The following is a 25878-nucleotide window of genomic DNA, read 5'->3' as shown; positions in this document are numbered from 1 at the left end:
GTCCATGGCAAGCTGCTCTGTTCAACTTAAACGAGGTACACTTGTGAATACAATGTACATGTAGCCAAGCAATTCATGCATCCTGTACATGGAATGTCTACACATGTGCTCCCAATTCGATGATAAAAAAGTCTGGTTAGTGAGAAAATGAAAATGAGAAAGGCCACGCAGCCAATGTGTATTATTTTCAGGTCAAATATTTCAAAGCACAAGCACTGGGAGCTCAAAGACTTTGTGAGATATTTCGTTTCTTACACTTCAATGTCTCTTTATTTCAATAAATATAAATATACAAGAACAGTCACTACCAGTAACTTTAAAAACACAGAATAGCATGTTTCTCGTTTCAAGTGGTCACTCCATTCCAGTTCCGATTCAACACAAGGTTCTCTGAAAATATCTGCATCAGCCCAGAACTCCGTCTGCATCACCTCCAAGTGAATCTCGTCCACAGCAGGCTGCTCTGCTCAAATAGTCTGAAAACTCAGATGAAGCACACTGATAAGTACATGTAGCACCATGCAATATATAAATTGATAAAAAGACTGGTCTGTGAGAAAATCAAAATAAAAAAACAAGTCTAATGCTTTTTATCTGGAAGGTCATGCAGCCAATTTGTATTATTTTAGGTCAGATCTTTGAAAGCATAGTACTAAGAGCTCAGAGCAAAGGTGATTTGAGACTTTCTTACATTTCAACAATCTTTATTGCAATACATCAAAATACTACAGTAACTAACTTTAATACATGTAGAGTAGAAAGTTTCTCATTTCATGTCGTCACTCCATCACAGGTCCTACAAAAACTCTACTGCCTCTGAATACTCATGACATCAGTCTCATCCATCAGACTCGACAGGATGAGAAGCTGTCATCAATGGCCAGGTTGTACTCGGTCATGGTGCAAGACCACATCAGGTCTGTGACTTGAGCTGCTGCCTCTGAATATTCATGACATCAGTCTGGGTAACAAACATGTACTCCATCAAACTCGACAGGATGAGAAGCTGTCATCAATGGCCAGGTTGTACTCAGTCATGGTGCGAGACTACATCGAGTCTGTGACTTGAGCTGCTGCCTCTGAATACTCATGACATCAGTCTGGGTAACAAACATGTACTCCATCAGACTCGACAGGGTGAGAAGCTGTTAGTGGCCAGGTTGTACTCAGTCATGGTGCGAGACCACATCCAGTCTGTGACTTGAGCTGCTGCTAAAGTAAAGGTATTCTGTATCAAGTTCCCAGACACATCTGTACATGTATGTATTCTAAACAAATTAATTCCACACTGTGTGAATACACATCTTCATTTGTACAATGTACAAAACAGGCAACAGTTTCATAAATGAAGTGTCTTCACATGTCCTGTAGCAACAATGTCCCCTTGGCGGGATCCAAAACACGTCACATTTAATGCAGGTTTACGAGCCCCTGATGCAGGCCACACTAAGCAAAACTCCTCATTTTCATTAACTAAACTGCTGACAGGTGCCATCTAGAAACTGCTCTATCATCATTCCAACTGGGGGTCTCAGTCAGCACCTCCTACCAGCTTCAAATCTGCACCTGAAAGAAATACATACATTCTGCGAAATGCCAATTACTTTACTCATTTTTATGATTCAGTCACAACCACATGAGGCCCTATTTTGAGTGCAGTAGCAGTCTGAAATATGAATCAGGGTAAAACAGAGGCTGAAATGAAATGCACTGAGATAAATGACTGGCCTTTGAGTTCCATGGTACATCTTCTCTGTATCCTGGAAAAATATATGTACATGTATGTAATGAAATCTGTCAATACTGCATGTATGTACATGTATATCACAACCGATATTGGCACAGACTGAGAACTAACAACTGAGAACCCAAAACTAAATAATATATTTTATTCCTTGTTTATATCAGATCTTCAGACATTTCCAATAAAGCATTATAAAAGATTCAGCAGTGCTTGTCAGTAATAATATAAAAGATTAACAACTGTCATCAAGGTGATGTGTACATCAAGACCCTAGCCAACAATAACAAATTATTCATTCATGAAGCATGGATAAAAAGAATACAGTTTTAACTAATCAAAATCAAGGGAAATAATATTCAAGTAAAATCATCCTATTATTGGTAAAGTAAACATAAAAAGCAATGAAAAACTACAACAGGAAAATTGGACAAAATAAAAACAAATGAGACATTACAGAGCTGAACAAGACAAAAGAACACTTGACAGAGGAAAGCTGCTTAAGACGAAGAGCCAGATAGTGTAAATGGACAAAACTAACCAAAAAATACCAAAAAAAGTCAGCCAAAGAAATAATCTCCTTTTATTTCAATTTATATGCCAGCAAACAAAAGGAAGTACCATAATACAGCAATAGCAATATTCCTCAAGCTAAGGGCTGTGTGTGAAAACAATCAGTGGCACAGCAACGACAACCCTTTGAGGGCACATAGAGCACAGCAAGCAACATTTATCAGAGTGTACCATCTTTATGGATGCCAGGCACGCATTACAGTCAGATCTCCTCCTCCTTTGCCATTGAGGTGGTACTCGTTCACAAAGGAGTACTCTGGAATTCACTCTAATCAGGTCTCCATCTAGGCCACTGAAAATACACTGACTCTGCCCACAGTTCTCTCGTGGATTGCTCTCAGCTTCTGCTAAGACCTCTCTGTCAACAATCCCTTCTTCAATTTCTGTGCGACCTCCTTCTTGCACTAGTGCCATAGTCTACAATCTGCAAAAATACCCTCCATACATTTAGATTCAAGGAAAACTGAACAACACAATTTATGGAGAAAAAAATACAGAGAAGAATAAAGAACTCAGACTAACGACTCAAGGTTTCTTCAAATATACTAAACTTTATATGGAAATATAAGCAGAACGGTATCTGTGAGAAAATACAATTTACCTATCTTTACAATGTCATATCCACTCCCCAATGATGAACACAAACTGTATTTACAATTTGGATCTCTCATCAGCTAATCCAGGAAAACACTTCACATCCCAAAATTACTTGGGATCTCGTTTCAAAATTGATCTCCAACAAAATTCACAAACATACCCATAATATATCCTTAACCCTTACAGGACTGTTGCGTATGGCCAGCGTACAGCAGAAGGTAAAGTTTTAAAAGAGGACAAGAACAAGAATGCTTAAATGACATCAGGCTGAGACAAAGCTAATGAAATACATTTAAAGCAAAATTGAACTGATAACTGAAATCAGCAGGACAATGAATGAATTAAAGCAGAATTAAAAGTTTGTTTGTTAGCAACTTTAACTTCTCATGCAAACACCAACTATTACAGATAAGCCAAATCATTGACAAGCAAAGCGAAATATTACAAATACCTAGCCAAGCAAAATTACAGAATGGAGCAAAAACTAGCACCAAGCCTACAAAATGGTACTGTTAATGGGCATCATAGAAAGGGGCAAGTCATAGTTGGCCGTGTTTAATTATATGGTACCTGAAATAAGGAGCCATGCAATAGGAACAAGGCCGCCGAGCCAGTGCCCCCAACAAAACCAGCACAGTCGTTGGGCCAAACACCTCTGAATCCCAGGTATTCATAAATGGGACTAACTATGTGCTTGGCCAGCATTAAACTAACCTTGCTCACGAGAATGAATGCTGATTATGCCCGAGCCGAGTCACGTCCATTCTCCTGAGCCGGACTGGCCTAGCACATATTTATTCCCTTATTATTACATGTATACTCAATCTATGAAACTGAACAAGCAGCATCTGAAAAAGAATCTTACAGACAAAACCACGTCAACAACCATGTTGTACATATAACTCACTCATCGGCGAGTTCAAGCAGGAGATCCAACGAAATAAGCACACGCACAGGACTCAACTTCAATGCTCTGTGACAGATGTACTGCTGTCATTCTTTGTCGTACTCTACTCATGCAACTACGTTGTCTTCCAATGTTGCTGAGAAAACTCTGCCAGCAGTCTGGAACTTCAACAGGCATCGTGGTTGAAATGGTCGAGCATCAGTTCCAGAAATGTCCATCGATCATCAACTCACAGCTTCTGCTAAGAAAAGCCTGCAACCATTTCCCAATGTCACATCCAGATCATCAGCTCTTGGTAAGAACACTCAGGAACCAACTCACAGCTGATTTACTTCACCAGCTATGATAGAATGAGTCACTCATCAGGTCCAAGAACCATGGACGTGAGTTACAATGTACCACTTCACAGAGTAAAATGAATATCTTCGGCAAAATAGAGAGATGAGAAACAGTCACGTGGGATCAACATCTAGCAAAGATATATCCAGAAACTTGGCAGTTTGTCCCAGCAATGGCATGACTTGGAATAGTCTGCAGATAGTTCAAAATTACTGGTCACAGTCTCTTATCTGTGATTGAAGTGATGGATGAGTTGCTGCTCACTACAACAGCAGTGAGTCTGACAGGTTATATCCTTTCATTTCAACCAGAACAGTTGCCTTGCTTACGCGAAGATGTCACACTGTAGATGTGCATCATAATTTGTGGAACCTGTCAACTGCTATCAAACACTCAAAGTACTGAAAGAACATGTATGAGGCATTTCTTCAAATTCAACATTTCTGTATTTTTATAGATGTTAATAAGCTACGGGAAGAACGAAATCACAAAGTCTGTCATTTATTATCATACTCCATCCATGAAACTGGTTACAAGTAGCATCTGGAAAAAATTGGACCAAAAAATTAAGAAAAGATGACAAGAAAACAATGACAAACATATCTTACTGTAAAATTCATTTTTATTTCAATTTCCCAGCAATAACAATTAATTTTGAAACACTCCTCCGCATGTTCTCCACTGGCTCTCCGTCAGCTTCTGCTGCATATGATCTCCAACCACATCACTAAATTTAAGAATAATTTCAAACACTTTGTTTTATCATAATCCAAAGACAGTTCCTCGATAAAGTTCAGTCAGCTTCTGTCACCATCAAAAAACTATATCAATAATTCCAGAACTTGACCTTCTGTCAATAACCATAGAGACTCATCAGCCCATGATCATTATCGGATCTCTGTCAGCTGCTGTTAATAATCTGCAACCAATCATCCTGCCAACTTAGGCTCCATCCGAATCTCTTGTCTAGAGCTAGGTCTAGGTCTTCACTCCATTGAAAATGCGTGGAGACGCATAGACAGTAGACTTAGCCGTAGCTCTGGAAGCCCGTTTCTGACACGGCCTCACTGGTCCAAATAGAAGACACAATGAAAGACAACTGCATTCCAGTAGAATTAAATGACTCTGTGATGGATATGATGCATGAGTAGCAAATCAGTGCAACAGACGTTTTTCATCCTAAGCAGATGCCTTTTTATGCAAAAATGTCACATTGTACATGTGCATCACAATTTATGGAAAATGTTACACTATCAAACACCCAAAGTACAGACTGCATGCGGCCTTTCTTCAAGTTCAACATGTCTGTATTTTGTAGATCTATTGATATACTCAGAAGTTACCGGAATAATGAACAAAATTAAAAGTTTGTCATTTATTATCAGCATCCATCCATTAAACTGGCAACAAGCAGAATCTGAAAAGAAAAATTTATAAAACCGACACCAGCAAAGAGGACTCAAGAAAAAATATGCTACATACAGATATCTTCTTACAAAGATGAAATTCATTTCAAATCATAAGCAATAACTAATTATGAAAAAATTTAAAAAGTTGATTTTTGCATGGGACAGCATCAACACAAAGAAAACGGTGGCTCAGAATTCTGCATCATCACAGGCATGACAGGCACAGGGGAGACCTCGCAGTTTCAGATGTTACCCATGACAGAATAAAAAATTTTTGGGTAGTACGGAGGCAAAAGATGATATTACCATCAATTATTCAATTTTATTTAAGTTGTTTAACTACATGTGAACACTTTGCTGGTGGACAACTTTAGTGAAATAAAATACATTTTGACACGCATTTAAAAATCTAGTATTACCTTGGTATAGAAAATCAATTGTTGCCTGCTGAGACAGGGTCAATGAGTTTTGTACACCCGAGGGGGCAAATAGCAATGGAGGTGTAGGCAACAAAGGCACATGTATATTGTGCAAGTGCATCATAATTTGTGCAAATACTGCTTTCAACAAACAGCACGAGGTTCTTCTTCAACTTCAATATTTCTTTATTGTAAATGCTTGTTAGTAAGAAGCATCTGGAACCATAGGACCCTGCTGTAACAAAACCCTTGGTTAATTAGGAATCTACCAGCAGAGGGAGCATAAACAAAATAACATCAACTGTCGAAGTCAAACTGGCTTTTAGCATTTATTGCAAGAAAAAATACTCAATTCACACATTTTGCAGTATGGATTCAATGGGAAAAAAACAGTGAATACTTCCAATCAACATTAGTCCTACAAATTTCTTGGCCATATCGCACAATTGAACTAGTGGTTCAATCAAATAAAAGAAAGATGTAATCCTCAATTAATTTTTAGTGGCCATCCATGAGACCCAGCACTTACATACATGTACTATACTATCAAAAACAGTACCAGTTAAGGGAATACAAAGGCACTGTTGACATGGGGTAAGAGGTACATCAATGCATGTAAACAAACTAACTTACAACAGCCACCAGTACTTCAGCAACAGAAAACATGTTGCATTTTGAGCCACCTTGGCAATCAATACAATAAGTAACTACTGTAAATCAACTAAATCAATCAACAGACATGATGCCCTTACCAGCACCCAACTATGAGTCTTCAACATTTAAGTACATGTATATGCTCTTTTCCACTAGAAGGAATCCAAGGGAGTGTCCTTCCCTTACACCAAAAGGCAAGTAATTCAAATGCAAATAATCTCTACTAGACAAGAGTCACTCCATCCTAATCTGCTGGGCAACCCTTACAAAGTCCAGGTCCCTAGCATGGATTAAGGCAACGTAACAAAGGTGCCTGGCTAACAAAAAAAAGTAGTGTGCAGAGCAAGGAACTGTAAGTGGACACAATTGAAGGAATTTTGAACAGATGAAAGTGATTTTTGTTCATTGACAGACACCCTGCGTATGACATCATGTTAGAGGGCATTTCTTTCTTACTCTGGGATAGGCCTGAGTAAACTTTTGTGCATTCACTGTCATTAAATCTAACTAACAAACGTGTGTTCTGGGAGGGTGCTCCATGCAGGCCCTCTATTGTAATACTCTACCCATGAAAATCTCTTGTCTTCCAATACTGCTTGGAGCACTGTGGGCAGTTTGAAACTGGATCAAGCACTCTTGTCAAAAATGTTTCAGCATCAATTCCATACAAGATTACTCAATTACGGAAGAAACCATCACAAGCAACTGTAGGTGCGAGTTGCCACTCACGGGTGATTTTGCTTCCTGTGTAGTTAGGACATCCTGTTACGTAATATTCAATTTACAAAACACATTATTTATGGTGATGCCACCACAACTAATGAGGATCTGAAGGAACAAGGACAACGTTTTCCTAAAGTTCAACATTTTATTCAAACGATCAATGAATAATGAGCAACATCTGGAAAATATTTTGTGGCCAAAACCACCACAAGTAATAAGGATCAAAGAAAAGAGTTTGCATTAATGAGAAATAAATTTAAACTAAACTTAACTTTAAACAAAACGTTTAATTACAATAATAAACAGTGGCTCAATGAAATTCAGTCAGCTTGTCACCACTGAGAAAATCAACAACTATTCCAGAACTGGGGTTTCCATTAACTTGAAAACAATCCTTCCAATGTTCCATTCTCTCTGTGAGCCGGTGTTTAATATAATCTGCTAAAACTTTGCAGATAAACATTTATTACATGCAGGCAGATTCCATGATTGATTATTCAAGAAGAACTCGCACTCACCTCCCTCCCAATTTTGACAATAAACAGACATCTGCCATTGTTCCTTTGGCTACAAAGCATAGCTCATGCAAGCAGTAAGGTTGGAGTCAGTGCCTGGTGAAAATGTTTTTCTGTTTTCCTCCACTGTTGTTCTCACACAAGTTTCAATATTATTTGCTAGAAAAAGTGAGCTCAATTCTTGTTGTGTCTGGCTGAATCCACTTGATCATCAGACTTGAACTATAAGGCTGAAGTTGATCAATTCTCATGCGTGGCATATTAGCAGAGCACAGGTTTCTTTAACTACTTCATGCCGGGGCATTTTTCAATGTTGATGATGCTGGGCTGGCATGACTATCATTTTTTCCGTTTTCAAAATTCTTCAAAAATTAATCATTTCATTTAACAGTCGTTCATAGCCGCACGAAGTAATCTTTAGGCACTACTCTTAGTTGACAAGTGACCTTCATTGACACCCAAGTGTTTCAGCCAGGCTTGCAGCCTTGTAAAAAGAGCCCAGATTGTACGGCGTTATGTAACTTTCTTTTGTTCACGAACGTGGCTCAAAGCACTGCTGACCTCTTTTCAATAGGGGCCAGATTAGGGTGCAGGGATGCTGTGTGGCTCATCGCTGCGGTGGTGGAGCACTTTTGTCCCCGGTGGTAATCTGCTTGCTCTCAATGCCCCAAACCTCCGTATAAGGTTTCAAAACAAGGCTGGATTATCACCACTTTTGAAAGTGAAAAATGTCGATAAATCCCAGCAGCCTGGTCTTTTGTTCGGAGTACGGTCTTTTGTTACAGGGCCCTGTTTCCTTTGTCTGAGTTCGGAAACCCTGGCCATACACATAAACCATACGTCTCCGATTCCGGAGTCCCTGGCAGGAAGTGGTTAATTCCTTGAATCAGCTGATAACTGGTGTCCAACTGACATCCTCCATCACCATCTGGGAGGGGGGGCAAATGACTTTGTAATGGCTATGATTGGCCGATACACCGAGTTGCATAATATTTGTATGCCCACATGTATCAGACTTTCATACGGAGCACACAATTGAGTACCAGTAGAACGGGTGACACTAAGGACTATTGGAAACCATGCAGCTTTAATATGTACATGTATCGGTACTCTGCCAGTCCAACTGCCTAGAACTGAGGTACCGGTAAATGGCTCTGTGATAATGGATGAGTTGCTGATCACTGCAACAGGAATCAGTCCGGTGGGTGAATATCTTATCAAAAATTCAAGACTCAAGAAAAGAAGAAATTGTACATAAGACTTCTTTAACAATTCCACAATTTACTTCAATTAAATAAATAAAATGTGCTGTAATGATACAACAGGTCTATCATTTTGCTACAGTCTCAGTTCTTCAAAGAAACCGAGTCAACTCTGATCCAGATGGATAAATGGACTTCACCTCCAGTTCAGTGCAGGTTCTAAAAATGGTCAATATACAAACACGTTTTCAATACACGTACTGGCATCAATGAACAATTATAGTGAAACTAACAGACTACAGTTCCTTGAAATACCATCATCGTACAACCAGCTAAACTCGACCACCTTGATCTCTCAGTCCTACTGGCAACACATGTATGCTGTACTGTTACAGGTGTCATCAGGTACTGGCTTCACCCTGAATCTGCAATTATGTGTTGAAAACATACCGCCAAGCCTTGCTGCCACTTCATTCCATCAGCCAGAACAGGGTGAGACCATCTTACAGAACGGGCAACCAGTCCATGCTTGCAGTCCAGAAGAGGAGTAAATGAGTGCACATGTGTGGGTAGGCATTCACCAAGTTCAGGGGACAAGTTCTTTTGTTAGGGAAATTTGAACTGAGTTTTGGGGACATTTCTGAGTCCCCACAACGTTTTCCATCCCCACAAAATACATGTAGGTGAAATATCGAGTGTACAGTATGTCCCCACAACTAAAGTGTGGGAGTGAGTGCGTTGTCAACTTGTCACTGATCAAAATTTTTTCTGGGTGGTCTCTACTGAAGCAAAGAACAGTTGGCTCTTGTATGCAGCAGTTCTAAGCTACATGTACATATACATGTAGCGTACATGACACTTTACAGGCAAGTAAGCAACTGAGCACTCAATGTGGGAATAGTTATGATTAAATAATTCTTTATTTCAATGCGCCAGTGAATAACAAAAGAGCAAAAAAACACAGCATATCTATCTTTTGAAATCCATGCAGATGCTTATTGAGGACTGTGTAGAAATGTACGTGTATAATATGCTCTGAGCAGAAACAAGTGAGGGCATGTTTTTATGTAGAACCGATGGTTCTTTGGTAAGCACTCAACGCACGCTAGTGTAGGTTCATGCATGTTTGGCGTGGGTTGGCCAGACTACATGCAGCCAATCTATGTTGGAATGTTCAGTCTTTGCATGTATTCCGGACACGCACAAGCCGGTGAGGGTGCACTTCAAACCAAGGTGGAAACAGAAACATCAGTATTTGAGGGCCATTTGCTGAAAAGCTAACACTTTCCTTTGTGACAGGTTTTCGCAGATCATATCACATGTTGGTACAAGACTCCAATTATAACTACATGTACATGTATGGCCACAAACTCAACAAAATAAAGCACGGAAGCAACCCTCTGAAAGCAACTTGAGATGAGTTACATGTTGTACCATGAATAGCTAATGGTACATGTACATGTATGTGTAAGTAAACCAAGGACATGATTCAACTTAACCCCTTCGTGCCGAGAGGTGGCTAGACACGCCGTAGAAATTGAGATCCTCAGCCCGCTTTTCAGCTATTATTCTCGGCCCACGCTCGAGCGAACACGGTGAAAGAAGGCAGACCCTGGCTCTTGTATATATGGTAATTGGTCTTTGTGCGTAGCCCAGAAATGAAAAGACCGAATTTGCATCATAATCACCAGCTTCACAATAGTCCCCACTTTGAAAAGAGGCAACGGGAATGTGGAAGGGTGAGTAGAGCCGCATGCCAGAGCACGTCGGGCCACAAACCTAGAATTTGCAGTTTGGCAGGTGGCCTTCGTGGCCAAGCAAGGCTGGAATTCTTGGACTTGGCTTTTGGCAAGAAATTCCCACCGTTAAGGGGTTAAAAGGCAAATAAAAATTTCTACAAATAGAATCCAACAAACTACGTGGACCGCAGATGCTGAAGTCAGGTAGATTCCACTTCCCCCATCTCCCATGCTACAGGTGCATATAGGAACCACCTGGAACTTGATACCATCCTAGTGCTTGGTAGGATCAAGGTTAGGTAATCGGGGGAAATACATGTAGACCAGTCCTGGCAGTTCCCCTGTGATGCAAAATCTCACAGCAATGGTACAATTGAACAGGCATCAAGTAATTACGAATGTTTGTGTCTGATTAACTGTCAGAGGCTGAAAGGACTTCATGTAAATAAAACGATCAATATATTAATATAAATGTACATGTACATCTATGTACATCTAAAACATCATGTTTTAAAACAATCCCAAATATCTATATCAAACTTGTTAAGATATATACATACATGCATATCCTTCATACATACCCTCAATGGAAGACAACATACTGCATATTGCATGAATTTGACAAAGATGGAAAACAATTTGACACACCCATCATTTGGTAAATAAAGGCCAGTTTATATACATGTGTGTACCTTATGCAAAATGAAAATGAATATAAAATTGTCATGTCACAACGGATATTCAGGATCAAAATTTACAAAAGTTGCATACATTTCAACTAATAAGCAAAATTCGCTGCAAATGACCAGAAAGTAATCAGAAGTAAAGGTTAAAACTTTGTATTTCTTGAGACTTCCAATCATCCTGGAAGTTAGTCAATTAGCTCTCACAATTAGCACAAGTGTACAGCAACTCTAAAATCTCAAGTAAAATATACAAATAGATGAACGTGCTTGAACCAAAATACAGTTAACAGACACAAGTGATTAAAGAAACAAATCCCCTCCTTTGAATCATGGCACCCTGTGCAGCCTGCCAATGTTTAATCATTCAGGTGCAATGGGTACATCTGGAGAAAAATGTGCTGATTAAGTTAGTAATGGATGTCAATATGATTTAATGACAATTGATACCTCCGCGATGTTCTTGCAGCTAAACCTCAACATAAGACCGTGATAAGACACAAAGTTAAGATTATATGGAGTTATGTACAGTACCTTGCAGGATTCCTGCCAGCAAATGTTAAATGTATCCAAAGATTTACTTCATGAACACTTCACTGCTATGAGCATTTTCAGTGTCATGATTATTTACAATTCTTTTCCTATCACTTGCTCAGGATTACTGCCAAAGTGTTTGCCATCGATCAATGAGACAAAACATTTTAAAAACAAGAGACAAAATATTGTAAAAACTAATGTTTCCCTACCTGATTGGCCATACTGCACACTGGGCACAATCTCAATAAGGCTGTCTAGGGTCTCATAGAGGCAAAGGTAGTCCAGGCTAGGGTAGTGGGGCAGTCGGGGGTTCAGCCTCCGCCGGGCAGAATGCTTCACATCACCTAGGTCAGCAGGAGCCTCTTTCAAGATGCTACCAAAACAAAACAAACATTCAAATGCCAGAAAATGTCAATTATAGAGACATTCCGACATCTAAGTGAAAGATATACACAATACCAAACATGCCTTGATTGAAAGAACCGTTCCTCTTGTTGCAAAGCTTTCAACATTTAAGATTTTACCATCTCATTACAGTACACATTCAAGCACACTACAAGAGCTCTTCTAAGTAATCGTGCATCATCATCAAGAATTTATAACTTCATTTACTGAAGGTTTACACCCACACAAATGACTGTTTGATGGCTACTCTAATCTGACAGGCAACCTTCACTGATGCTCTAGTATTGCAGCCAGGCCTGCGGCCCAGTAAAGACAGCCTAGATTGCGCAGTGTTGCGTAATTTGCTTTGTTCCCGAAATTGGCCCAGTGGCATCTTTTCAAATGCGGCCGGATGAGTGTGCAGCGGTACTGTATCGCTCATCGCTGGAGTGCTGGAGCACTTTTGTCCACAGTGATAACTGTGGTATACTGTTTCAAAACAATGACAGATTACCTCCGCTAATGCCAGCTGAAAAATGATGGTAATTCCCAGCAGCAGGTTTTTTGTTCCAAGTACAGTCTTTTGTTACAAGGCCCAGCCTCTTTGTCTGATTTCGGGCAGCCCGGCTATTTATACAAAACCAAGGAGTCCAGTATCGGAAACCCCAACACCAAGTGGTTAACACAGTGGGTGAATTTCCATATTTGAATTTGAACATACATGTACCTTCTGAGTGTGTGTATGAAATACCGCAATGTATTGGCAATGTCAGTCCCTGTCGGCAAGGGGGCTATGTTGTGCAAGATCCGGTTCTGGTAATCCGTCAAGTTACGGATTTTAGCCGAAACTGTCAATGAGAGAAAATTGCAAATGACAAACAAAATCTTACATGAAACCTGCGTAAATTGGTGAAAAGGAAGATGTGCATTGTACACGTATACAGGTAGATAATGAATTGAGTCTTTACAGAAGATGGTGCATAAATGATGTACGTATTGATTCAGTAGATTTTTTGTCACTAAGCTGAGTGACCCCTTGACTTTTTCAGAAACTGGCTTTTTTGGGGGGGTAAGAGTTCCATATATGAAAAACGCTAATTTTCCCTTCAAATGTTGTAACAGCGGTCAGAAAGTGATAACGTCCTAAAAAGTGAAATTTAGCAGAGAAAATGTCACAGCATTTACTTAGAAAACACTTAGATTTAATCAAACAAGTCTTCAGGTTTGTTTACTGGGGCATGAAGAGTTGTCCATACATAGAACTCTTTCCTTTTTTATCATGTGCTATTTTTGTCCAATCATAATCCACAAAGTAAATACCTGGATCATATAAATGTAACCACAAGGGACACTATATACGCACTGGATCTTTTAAACGTGTTACATGTACTTACACTGTTCTGATTTGGTAGACATTTCAAAGTCACATTAATGGAAACAAGGCAAGAGTCTACTTCACTGTTGCATACTTCAGGACGGAACCAACCACTCCTAGAATATTACAAAACAAAATCTAACCTAGAATATCAAAAATGACACATACATGTATTGTACACAATGGTGTTGCGCAGGTGTGACAGGTGTGATCACAAGTTGGGCATAATACATTGTACATTTGATCTCCATTTATACCAGTAAAGTGTACCTCTATTCTCTACAATAATCATTATTCTTTCCATTTCAACCATATTCTTTTATTTAGATCAAAGGTTTCCGCTTTTGTTTTTTTCTCCTGGATTTAGGCCTACACGCAGGCCTATTCACAATTTCACTAATGATGTGACATAAATGATGGGTTAAAAGTTAATATACATGTACATGTCCAGTGTATATGTTCAACGCAATTTTGAAACTTTTGTACTCCATCCTCAGTTGATTTGCCTTGGAATAAAATCCATTCATCAACTCAGGGACCGATAGACTGCGCGGACGTGCTGAACATGCTCAGCATCATTCATACTCATAGCTACATGTAGGCATGCTATAATCCTGGACAAATCTCGTTGGGCCTCCAACCCCCCAGACCCTTTCAATGTTGGGTCTATGCACCAGGTTTGCACTTCAGCTGGACATGACAACGCTGACTAGCAGAGTGGGGGAGGGAGCTGGAGAGAATATGGCTATTGCCAAGTGTCCCCACAATTTTGTCCAGGATTGGCTGGGTTTACACAGGCTTGTTTATGTATGTCATGTATGTGTGGGGAGGGTCTGGTTATGGTGTACCCAAAAATTCTCTCATTGGCCAATTTGAATTAACACTAAGTTGAAATGAACATCAAATGCGTTGAATTCACCTTCAAAACATCACGAGCATTGTCATGATTACACTATCATCTCCACCTTCAACCCAACAGAGCCCATAGGATGCTCTAAAATAAAGGGGCGCGTACACGGGATGCACACAAGGCACATTGCCAACATATCATTGAAAAACTTGAGTCTCTTTCCTTTTTTTTTTTTACGGTTGTCACAGATCATCATTGCATTTCTCGACGAAATGATTGAATAACTAAAAATCAGAAATGCCACACGATTTTTTGGTGTGTCCAGTCCTAAATGGACACATGTTTAAAAAGAAATCTATTTTGTACAGATATCCTTCAAAATGCTGTGGTGCATCGTCTACGATGTACTCCTGCAAACATACATGTATATTCTACAATGCAAACCCTCAAAACTGTGGTGTCTGATGTCTGCCCCGCTCCCATAAAAACAGAGCATGAACAGGGATTTTGTGGTGGTTGTGTACCCATAGAAATGCTGCTCCATTCCTTTCAAGAGTTCTATGTTTGGTAGCTTACACACCTACGTACTTTGTACCAAAAAAAGGCCAAAACCACGCTGATTTTAAATAAAAGGTGCATATATTTCCCGATCAGCATTCGAGAGTCATGCAGTTTACATACAGTGTATGTACATGTGAAGACAAGCCGTTACCAAATGGTTGACTACAGCTGCAATCGATACGCAAGGTATGGAAATTGGCTGCTGCCACTTTCCGACTGGGGCAGCGCGGACATCCGGGAGTTTCAGAAAATTGCGGATACGTGTACACGTAGCAACCACACCACGCCAATGAAAACAACTGCAACGAGCAGGCACCCACATATGTACTGATCAAAGAAAAGATTGTGCAACCTGATCCTCAGACTGGCTGGTGTATGCGTACGTCACCATGGTCACTATTTTCACTGACATGGTGTCTGCCATTTTGCGAGAATCCCAGATGTCTACACTGTTCCACAGGCCTAAGCCTATGTGTGTGTAATTCTACTTCGCCATAACTGGACTGACTTGTTGAAATGGCAGTTGGCTGCTGCACGCTGGGGGTCACAGTGACCAATCACAGGGCTCATTATTTATGCTCAAATGGCACTGACCGGGGAGTGGGGGAACGGGACGGAGAGCATATGGCTATAACGTTCGGCCTAGGCCCTAAGCCTTATTACTAATACTTTTGCAAAATGATAGAAAGGCACTGTGGGAAGGAAAAGGGAGCAAACTGCCCTGTTTTCCTTCCCACAATGCCTTTCTACCACTGTGCAAAATTACCCATGCTGTATTAGCTACAAGTACAAGCCTAAGGTATTGCCAAGTGTCCCAGCATTGTCCAGGCCTCATCTGACTCATGTCATCGTGGCATTGGGAACAGGTCAACTTGTACCTTGGACAGCTCGTACCATCAACTCAACATAAATGTACCAACTCATACCTTTGCCGGGTCACACCTTGGGCAACTCATACCTCCAGTAAAATAATGGTTTTCCATAGCCATAAGAATAAATTGAAGTCCCCCCCAAAAAACCCAGAATTTAAAGTTTAGTAAAGTCCCTCCCCCCACTAAAAATGTTCATCAAATAAAAAAGGAAGTTAAGTTGGTAAACGGTCAGGTTGTTCGACATCAGTCACGTAAACCGATGGCCCCAACGCCCGCGTCAGGTACTAGGTAAAAAATCATGCTGGCACTCGAGATCTTTCCAGGAGATTTATGAAGATTTTTCCTTGAAGTGTTTGTCAAATATGATCTTCATCATGGTGAAAAGGAAGAACAAGAAAGTTACAAATGAATTGTGAACATGAAGGTACGAGTAGTCTTAACTCATGGTACGAGTTGTCCAAGGTATGAGTTGTCCAAGGCACGAGTTGCCCATGGTAAAAGTTGTCCAAGGTATGAGTCATCCGAGGTATGAGTATTTGTCCAAGCTATACCTACACGGCGCAGCACGTCACGCATCTCGACCGATATGTGTTTTCAGGTCACAGCAGCAGCCAGGACAGTCCCGCGACGAAAACAACACAAGATGTCATCCCCCACCACCAAAAATGGTCGAGCCAAGATGTGAAGCAAGCGCTCACGGTCATTGGTGGGTTTGACGCATGCGCAGTCTGATAAACACAAACGGCATGAACGGAGCAACAGTCAACGGGAGGAAGCGCGAAATTGGTGACCATAAATCTAATTATTTTTTTTATATACTTTGTCTCACGCTCTGAAACTTGGTTATCCTGCTTTTTAGAAGTAGGCCTATAGGCCTAGATGTAGATTAGGCGTAACTGATTAAGCAGGTTTGCTGACGGGAAAATTTGATTTAGGCCTACGCCTAATAGCTTTCTTACATCTGTGAACCATTTCACCACAAAAATTCAAATCCAAAACCCCACAGCATTACGACGCCATTGTGGCATTACCCTCAGTAATGAGGCCAAATCACTTCTTTCCACTCGGGCAGTGCCCTTGAATTGGGGCCCTAGCCCCACTAGTGTGGCACGGACTCTCACTCCCGCTCCATCCTTAGCCACACATCCGTATACGTAATTTTGTGTCGGCGTACTGAAAATTTTCGGCGCACCCACTTATCATCGTGGGCGCAATTTCTTTTGCACACAGAGATGATCCTTAGCCTCTCTTCCTTCTTAGCGCCATTTATTGAATGATTCCACTCACGTTGTTCTGGTATTTTCCGGTCTTTTTGCCTTCACCCATTTAATCTCACGGGCTCGCTCTCACAGTCGCCATCTTTAAAATAAGGTCGTTGAACATTACGTCACTTGACCCCTCATCGTCTCAAACTGGAAAATACCAGAACAACGTGAGTGAAATCATTCAATAAATGGCGCTAAGAAAGCAGAGAGGCTAAGGATCATCTCTGTGTGCAAAAGAAATTGCGGCCACGGTGATAAGTGGGTGCGCCGAAAATTTTCAGTACGCCAACACGAAATTACGTATACGGATGTGTGGCTAAGGATGGAGCGGGAGTGAGAGTGCATGCCACACTACTAGTGGGGCTATTGCTTGGGGACCAAGCCACAGAACATGTAGAACGAGCCCAGACATAACAAGGGCATAACTTCTTATCGCAAACACTGCACGGATGATTTTGCACAATGGTAGAAAGGCATTGTGGGAAGGAAAAAGGAGCAAACATTGAACCTTTTGCCTTCCCACAATGCCTTTCTACAATTATACAAAATTACTCATGCAGTAGGCCTAGGCCTAATTGCGATAGGCCTACGGCATGTAAGGCTTATGAACTGATGAACAGATTATGAAGGGCCTCAGGCTCAGAACATCTTCATGGAACAGGCCTATACTGTTAAATTCTGACTATCTTCCACGTATACTCACTTTTTGCTTTGAAAACAGCCAACACTCTGACATTCCGGCAAAATCTCTGTTCACCATTTCTCTCAGTCTTGTCATTATTTTTTCACTGACCTCGATTTGACCGCGTGTGACAGATCGGTCTCGTTCAAACTATATGTACTTATAAGTTATTTTAGTCCCCATATAATAAATTTCGTACAAATTAAAAATCTAAATAATATTTATCATTTAAAAATAGTATTTTTATCAATTTATTTTAACTAAAAATTAGCAAAATAATAGATAATACATCAATAAATATATATAAGTTATATTAATTGATTGTCTTGTCGAAGAAAAAAAATTTGGCCCGCTTTGTAGTTCGCATACTTTACATAGTTAACATTTTCTTGCATGCTGTGCACACAGGCGCTCCTCCTCAGGCAAATGCTAGAACGTCAAATGGTGGTAAAAGCGCTTTGTCACAGCAGATTTTGAAGTAATTTAGTGATTTCTCAAAATAAAAATGGTTTCAAATCTCCCTTGAAGATCTGAAGTTATGCCCTTAATATAAATGTTCTTTTCCATGTCAAACCATGGAGGAGCTCATGATGGTCAAACGTTTCGCACGCTTTTCCCTAGCCCTGGCCAGTTCGAGAATCATATATTATATGTTAATACCCAGATTAAATCAATATGTCGGCCGACCGCTCGTATACCATACTCTCTTACCGCACCTCTGTTGTGAATTCCCTTATCAGTTTAGTGAAGTTTGGAGTGTTCAGGGTGAACAAGCTTTGGGGGAGTGGTACGGGTGGCGTTTTCTTTAAGGAGTTGAAAGCGCCAGCATTTCAGAAACGGTTCTACTACCACCTTCTGGGGAGGGGGTGAGGATTTTTATCCAATGAACTGTGAACGTTGTACGAAACTGGGTGGGATCTCCGCCTCGGCCAGATGCATGTAAAGCTTCTGGTAACCGGGACAGAATGAGAAAAGGTTCTGGACTATTTTTCAGGAAAAAAAATGTGCAGATTGGGTGATTACTACGCAAGGAATGAATGATGGGGTCTTGATGATATGAAGTCGTGAAGACTTCATAAACAAGCGATGTTAAAAATTCTTATTAGGGTACATTCGTCTGATTCATTCAAATTAACAAGTGAGAAGTAGCATAATGTTACAAATACATGTATTTAAACTCTATAGTGGCGTCATAAACTGTCACCAGCTAGTAATTTAAATTTTGAATATTTATTTACTTCTTTATGTCATGCATAAAAGTGGCTTTGTTTATATCAAATTATATTTGGAACGTGTGATACGTCATGATGACATCATAAAATATAAAAATGTTTTGAAGAAAATACGTTTAAGGGAAGATATCAATATGTTTTTACGCGTAACTGTAAACATTCATTTGGATTTCCTCCAAAAGTACATGTACATGAAAGTGGTTGTCGTGTGTACAAAGATGAGAAAACAGCCGTGGTGGAGGGACGGGGGTATGCGCTCCCCAACTAAATTAAATGCAAGGGCCTTCGGTAAACCTTCGGAAATTGTCATCTTTGGGATCTGTCACGTCATTATGTTATTCCATTTTACTCATTGTTTGCATAATATTAGGTGCGATTACTAGAGCAAATCTGTACATGTAATTTGCTAATTATATTACAATAACAGAGCAGAGCTATAGCTTCCATTATGTTTGTGCACAAACTGATGGAGGGAGTTCCCCACTTCGCGCTCGGCGGTCGTCTGGCACTGTGTATCCGGCGTACCTCCCAACCTGACTCCACCCCTCCCCCTTGAAGCCTTTGACACCTGCATGAAATTTGTATTCTGCATCATGCGTTGACGCATCGTCCCCGCTGTACTGGTATTCATCAAACGCACAGTCGTGTAATGAAAGGAGGAGGGACCAGTGAACCAAGCCCATGCAGCAAGCTGTCGCCGCGCCGCACTCGTAATAAACGGGAGAAAACATATGAAGTGCATCGCAGGCAAGTCAAGAAAATGGCAGCACCGCTTGCGATTTTCGACGATCAAGGCGATCCACACACCCCAAGCACGGAAGAATGGCCGGAATTTATCGAGTTCAGGGGCTCCTCTGCAGATGACATCAATTCTAATGGAAATGCCTTCCCGGTTTTGTCGATAAAAGAGGAAATATGCCCGGACAATTTTAATGAACGAACCATGTCAATCGAGGATTTGGTCAACAACTTTGACGACAAACTCGCCGTGTGCTTCAGGAATTACAACCTGAACACGGAAAGAATTGCACCTGTCAAAATTCTCACACAAGAGGAGGTTATGAAAAATTGCAAGTGAGTATGATTTGGTAAATACATGTAGTAAGTAACTGTAGCGGAGGGCCTGCAAATGGCTTCCTCTTGGATAGCCAATTGCCTGAATCACGATCATGATGGTCTGGCTTTGCCTGGCATGCTACATCATGTACATGGAGGCCCTTGGCTACCATCATCCCTTTCCCCAACCCAAGAACTGTCTATACGGTAGGGCTCGTCGTCCGCTGTGCTACCGAACGAACCCTGCACCAGCAGCTGGGGGTGGCCCTGTGTCATGCTGTTGAATTCTCCAATATTGCATGGTTGTTGTGCCAGTATCTTCATGGTTGATGTTGCTTATCAAATATGTTCACAGCAAGCACTGGTCAGCTGGTACCCCAGAAATTTGGGGTTCATCGTCTGCTGTGGACAACGAACCCCAGACTTCTAGGGATACATACGTACAGCAGGCCGTCAACAGAACAGTCATTTTCTGTTGATCATTACACATGTACATGTACAGTAAACTGAATTTAAACCTCCAACACTTTTGAAGTTTGTTTCATTAACCACATTTCATGTCCCCTTGCAGGCATGGTTCAGCTCATAGGCCTAATCAAACATGTAAACTGCATAATTTTTTACGGCTTCTCAGGATTTGCAATGAATCCGTTTATCGCACTGACAAGATCTCCAGGGCAACGGTAGGATCCCCAAGAAAAATACCCATTTTGGGAGACATTCTTCCTTTTAGAGGAAGGATATTGTCTCAGTATAGAATTTCTTTAGAAAGGAACTTCTGCAAGATTAGGGGTAGTCTCTAAGTTCTGATGCACCACATGGATGAGTTACCATTATTTATGATTATTGCGACAAGTCCAACTTTGTGTTCACAATTGCATTCCCTTTCAGATAATGTGCCTTACATGCTTTCATTACTTGAACTGATGTTTAAACGATGTTACCGAACAGTGGCATTGTTTAGTGCCGAAAAATACCCACTGGTGATCAAGAAATACCAAATACACATACATGTACACTGTACTGTGTGGAATTTTTATACCACGGTATTCTTGCTAATATGCTTTGAAAATTAAGAGAAACCATTATATTGTCGTATTTCACTCTGGTTCTTTGTTGTACAAATCGTCGGAGACACCATGAACTGACACCCAGTGGTGCGCGAAGTGATCCAATTTGTCCGCATTTTAGAGAACTGAGGAATTTTCGTTTCACAAACTGGCACCCAGTACAGTGCGGCACTTTCAGCACGCACTCTGTGCATTTAGGTTTTCACAAACTGACTTCGATCTCAATTTTACCAGTTAAAACGACTTTTCATTGAATTTTTGTGCAATGCAACAAGTACTAGGCCCTATACAGATGGATTAGATTCATATCAAACTTTTCCAAGCATTTTTCTTCGCGCTGTATTGTTTTTACGAGCTTGGGTGTCAGTTTGTGAAAACGAAATTGTTTACGTGGTTTTCACGAACTGACACCCACTTGCGGATGAGAGTCAGTTCATGATGTCGGTGAGGAAATCATTAAGTGTCATGTCTGCATTGTCACTTGGACTTGGTAACATGAAACTTTAGTAACTGCCAACCTTCCAGCCATTTAGCCTTTGAAGTTTCCTGTCCCCACTACATGTGGTTAAGGTGTACATTAGCTTTTAGAGAGTCCAACAGGGAGTCAGAAGTACATGTACATGTTCTTGTTGGCATTCTCAGTGAATGTCCCTGCTGCTTTTTTGATGCACGCTTAATACCCACTTAATTGTGATATTAGTGATCAAGAATTACAATACTATCCAATTCAACACGTAAAGTACATTTTTACATGTTCATGTACATGTATGTACTATTCTAGGCCTACACATATTAACGATCTAAGGTAGAAAACCCGGCTCTATGACTCATGGCATGGAGATTTGCTAGTACATATATTTTTACTGTGTACATGTTTCTGTGCCATTTGAAGCCATAGAGCATAGTCCAACACAAATCCTTTTTGTGCCAACTGATGACCACTTATTGTGAGCCTACAAATGTATGGCCCAGTACAAGTGCTCGCCCACTTTCTGAACTGTGGATCTAACCTTAAACAATTTTACAGAGACTTTACCTTCCACTGCATCTTAAATGGACATTGTATCTTACAGCATCCTACATTGTAAATGTGGGCTTATATTTTACATAAAGTGTACTTTTGAGCAAGGAAGGAATGTTTAGTTACCATTTATACAGTTCTGTCTTTTTCTCATAATTAAATGCCGTTGCATTGGTCTCTTGTAACTTGTAATTGACAGCTGCGGAGATGGTCCCAACTGTGGTACCAGTACATTGGACTTGGTGAATAGCTGGTCTAACTGCAGCACTAGACTGGTATAAATACATTTACATGTAGATGGGATTGTTCAACTTCACAAGCTACTGTAGTTGGGATTGTCTCAAGTGTGCATGTAGCTGAAGCTTACGTGTATTGATTAAAATGTAATGTCAGTATACATTAACATAATGGTTTTCATCAAGATGACTAATAAATTTCTGCATTGTGGTCAAGTTACTCTGTAATTCTGTGTCATTACCCCCTCTGTGATGCAAATCAAAGTGCATGCATGTACATGCACATATAGTATACATGTACACATGTACATGGTATGTACATGTACCTACATGTATTTATTGATTTTGAACTGCATACATGTACATGTATACATGTACATGGTATGTACATGTACCTACATGTATTTATTGATTTTGAACTGCATACATGTACATGTATACATGTACTTCTTGAATCTCATTCATCATCTTTCCCCGTCTTGTTGCACCACATCTTTGACATTTTATCAATTGATAAAAATGTAATTGCCACAAAATTAAATTCTGTGAGAGTTCCTCACTTCCCTGTCATTGTCAAAAAGTCTGATGTTTCCGGTGCACGTCACAGTGGCACTGCTGTTGTCCCTGATATTCAGCACATCCCATAATGCACTTTTGTGCCTTGAGGTGATGTCTGTTGACCTTTCAGCCACTGCCATTCCCACTGGATTATCAATGCCCCAAGTGTCCGCGTTGCACTGTTTCATAGCCACTAGCACAATGGCCACCATTTCCTTGCCGCCCGTATCACTATATGGTTTGTGCCACGCCAAGGGGCAACATTGTTTTGATGAAAAGGAGTCTCAGGAACTGTGAGGAAAAGAAAAGGAAAGAAACTCTCAGGAGTCGGGATGCATGCCTTTGAAGAGTGACCGGAGATACAGAATTTCGTAGTCAGAGAATGCTACGCGTGATTTTTTTAATTTAGGTGTCCCCCGTGGGCAAATTTTCATCAAAACAAAATGCTTTTGTGGAAGATGGAGTTGTATTATCTGGTGTCATGGGTGTGAAGAAAATAACATGTTGGTAGAGGTTGAAAGTACATGTAAAAGTTTTTAACAACATGCTCTTAAGTCAGCATGCAGTGAGCATTTGGATTAAGTCAGCTTTTGATGTGCCATATGTGTACATACATGTACTCTGTAAATGTATATGTACGTGTACATGTTCTAGTATACATGTACATCACATGGAATGAAACTACTAGTACATATACATATTTGCATCAAAGTCACATGGGATGAGGTGGCATATACCAGTACCTGTAAAGGTTGCCCAATGAGTCATAATGGCTGAATCCATTCACAGTCGATGATGAAATAATGAAAGGTCCAACACCTACCAGTACATGTACGTGTACCTGTACTAGACATAATGTTTTTAATGATGAGCACCTGTAATTTTGTTAAACTAGCACACAGTGTAACAATTGATACAGTGGTCACAAATTCATGTACAAATACTGTACCACACAGTGCATAGACATGATAGAACTTACCTGTACCAGTACATGTTTAAATTCCACATGTAATGGGTACATTCTTTGCATCAATTTGGCATCCTACGAGTATACATGTACATTTAGCAATACATGTACCGCACACGTACATGTATACATGTACCTGACACATTTTATATTATCATACATGTACCATGGTCATACATGTACATGTATACAGTGAATTTTATTTGTTGTGAATTGATTACGTGAGATGCTACAACCGCGCATGTATCATTCATCGTTGAACGCACTGGTGATATGGCCAGGATGGATAAGAGTGATCTTTCCCACAGTCAATGTGTCGTGTCTACTGCATTGTAATTGTGTATTATTGGGTACAAGGTGGGGGGGATAGCCATGCTGGTACTACGCGCCAGTTACTGTAAGAGATATGCACTGTGTGGGGAACATCAAAGCACTGTCTGTTCGCATGTGCTACTGTTTTCACTGTGATCATGACAGAGACCCTGTGTGTGCACCCAGCAATGGTCATGGAACATGAGTATGCTCTGATCACTGTTTCTGCTGCCATCGTCATTGCTGTATATTAAACGTTCATGCCACTGTCTCTTCTCATCTGTTCTTCAATCTTTTCAACACTTTTCAATGAAATTTGGGGTAAATAATGTCTTGAAATTTAATCAGTGGACAAAAAACCCAGTTCTTTATGAATCCCAGGCTGGTAAACTAGGTTGTAATAAAACTTAGATTTCTTAGATTACATCATTTACTGTTCGAGTGTTTCGATCTGTCAAGTGTTTTAATTTATTTTGCAAATGAATTTGCATGTATGCAAGACCAATCCAGTGAAATCTACTGTGTAACCATGTTACCGGTATAACAAAACAGTTGCTTCCTGCAGTGATGGGGTCCATGGATTTGTACACCTGAGGGAGTAAATGGCACTCTGGGCGAAGCCAAAAGTGCCATTTGCTCCCTTGGGTGTACAAAACACCATGGACCCTACATTGTACATCGCAGGCAACAATTTTTAAATAATAATAATAATTTATTGCGCTTACGGTGCATTGTGCCCCCTCCATGATCAGCCTGTTCAAGAGCGCAGTACACACAAAGTAAAAAAATTCCAGATAAATTTGCATAGTAAAAATAAGCAAGATATGTAATTAATAAGTGCCTAAAAATACAACAGCAAGCAAACAAAAATTCATTGGGATACCAAATAAAAATAACAATTACCCATGACATATAACATTACACACAAGTGTACTATAGCATGCCCCTAGACTTTCACAGTAGTCATGAAACAGGAACCACACCCACTGTCAGGCAGTATAACAGCAAGGCAGCGATAAAAACCTGCAAACAAGGGGAATTTTATCTATACAGAAGAGTTACAATAGAACTAAACAGATACACATATTTAAAAACCACACTACATTACATGCCACCAAATGCTTGCCAAAAAAGAAAAGTTTTGAGTTTAGTTTTACAAAGACTTTGTGTGTTCACATTTCTAATGCCAGCTGGTAAATTGTTCCACAGCGTAGGAGCGGCTAAAGAGAAAGTACGGCTACCTATTGTAGCCAACACTTTGCTAGTAGGATTTTCTTGAGGTTGTAATGACGCTGAGTTCTGACAGTAATTAACTGGCTTAAATATATGGAAGATACATGTAGGCCGTGTAACATATAAAAAACCATGAGTAAAATCTTAAAATCAATCCTAAACTTAA

General features: G+C 40.2%; 2 protein-coding genes across 5 annotated transcripts in view; one reads left to right on the top strand and one right to left on the bottom strand.

Moving 5' to 3' along the window:
- Positions 1-18160, bottom strand: part of unc79 (unc-79 homolog, NALCN channel complex subunit) — a 76321-nt gene extending 58161 nt beyond the window's left edge. For all 3 annotated transcript variants that reach the window (XM_087146989.1, XM_087147075.1, XM_087147024.1), the window contains exons 1-4: positions 18049-18160; positions 13817-13913; positions 13150-13270; positions 12248-12411 (exon numbers count right to left, since the gene is read on the bottom strand). In XM_087146989.1, the coding sequence (XP_087003115.1) occupies positions 12248-12411; positions 13150-13270; positions 13817-13838 (307 nt within the window). In that variant the 5' untranslated portion in view covers positions 13839-13913; positions 18049-18160. The remainder of the gene's footprint in view (positions 1-12247; positions 12412-13149; positions 13271-13816; positions 13914-18048) is intronic.
- A 1761-nt stretch (positions 18161-19921) lies between these two features.
- The window catches only part of fez2 (fasciculation and elongation protein zeta 2), a 48281-nt gene continuing 42324 nt past the window's right edge, over positions 19922-25878 (top strand). The window contains exon 1 of one of the 2 annotated variants that reach the window (XM_087135961.1): positions 19922-20333. In XM_087135961.1, the coding sequence (XP_086992087.1) occupies positions 20020-20333 (314 nt within the window). In that variant the 5' untranslated portion in view covers positions 19922-20019. The remainder of the gene's footprint in view (positions 20334-25878) is intronic. The other variant, XM_022243707.2, reaches the window with a different exon arrangement.

The sequence above is a fragment of the Acanthaster planci genome, linkage group LG01, assembly GCF_054643075.1.
Source record: "Acanthaster planci isolate LZ-2023a linkage group LG01, COTS_SCS, whole genome shotgun sequence".
NCBI lineage: Eukaryota > Metazoa > Echinodermata > Asteroidea > Valvatida > Acanthasteridae > Acanthaster > Acanthaster planci.
The sequence above is the reverse complement of the archived record's forward strand: the minus strand, read 5'-3'. Positions and strand labels throughout refer to the sequence as shown.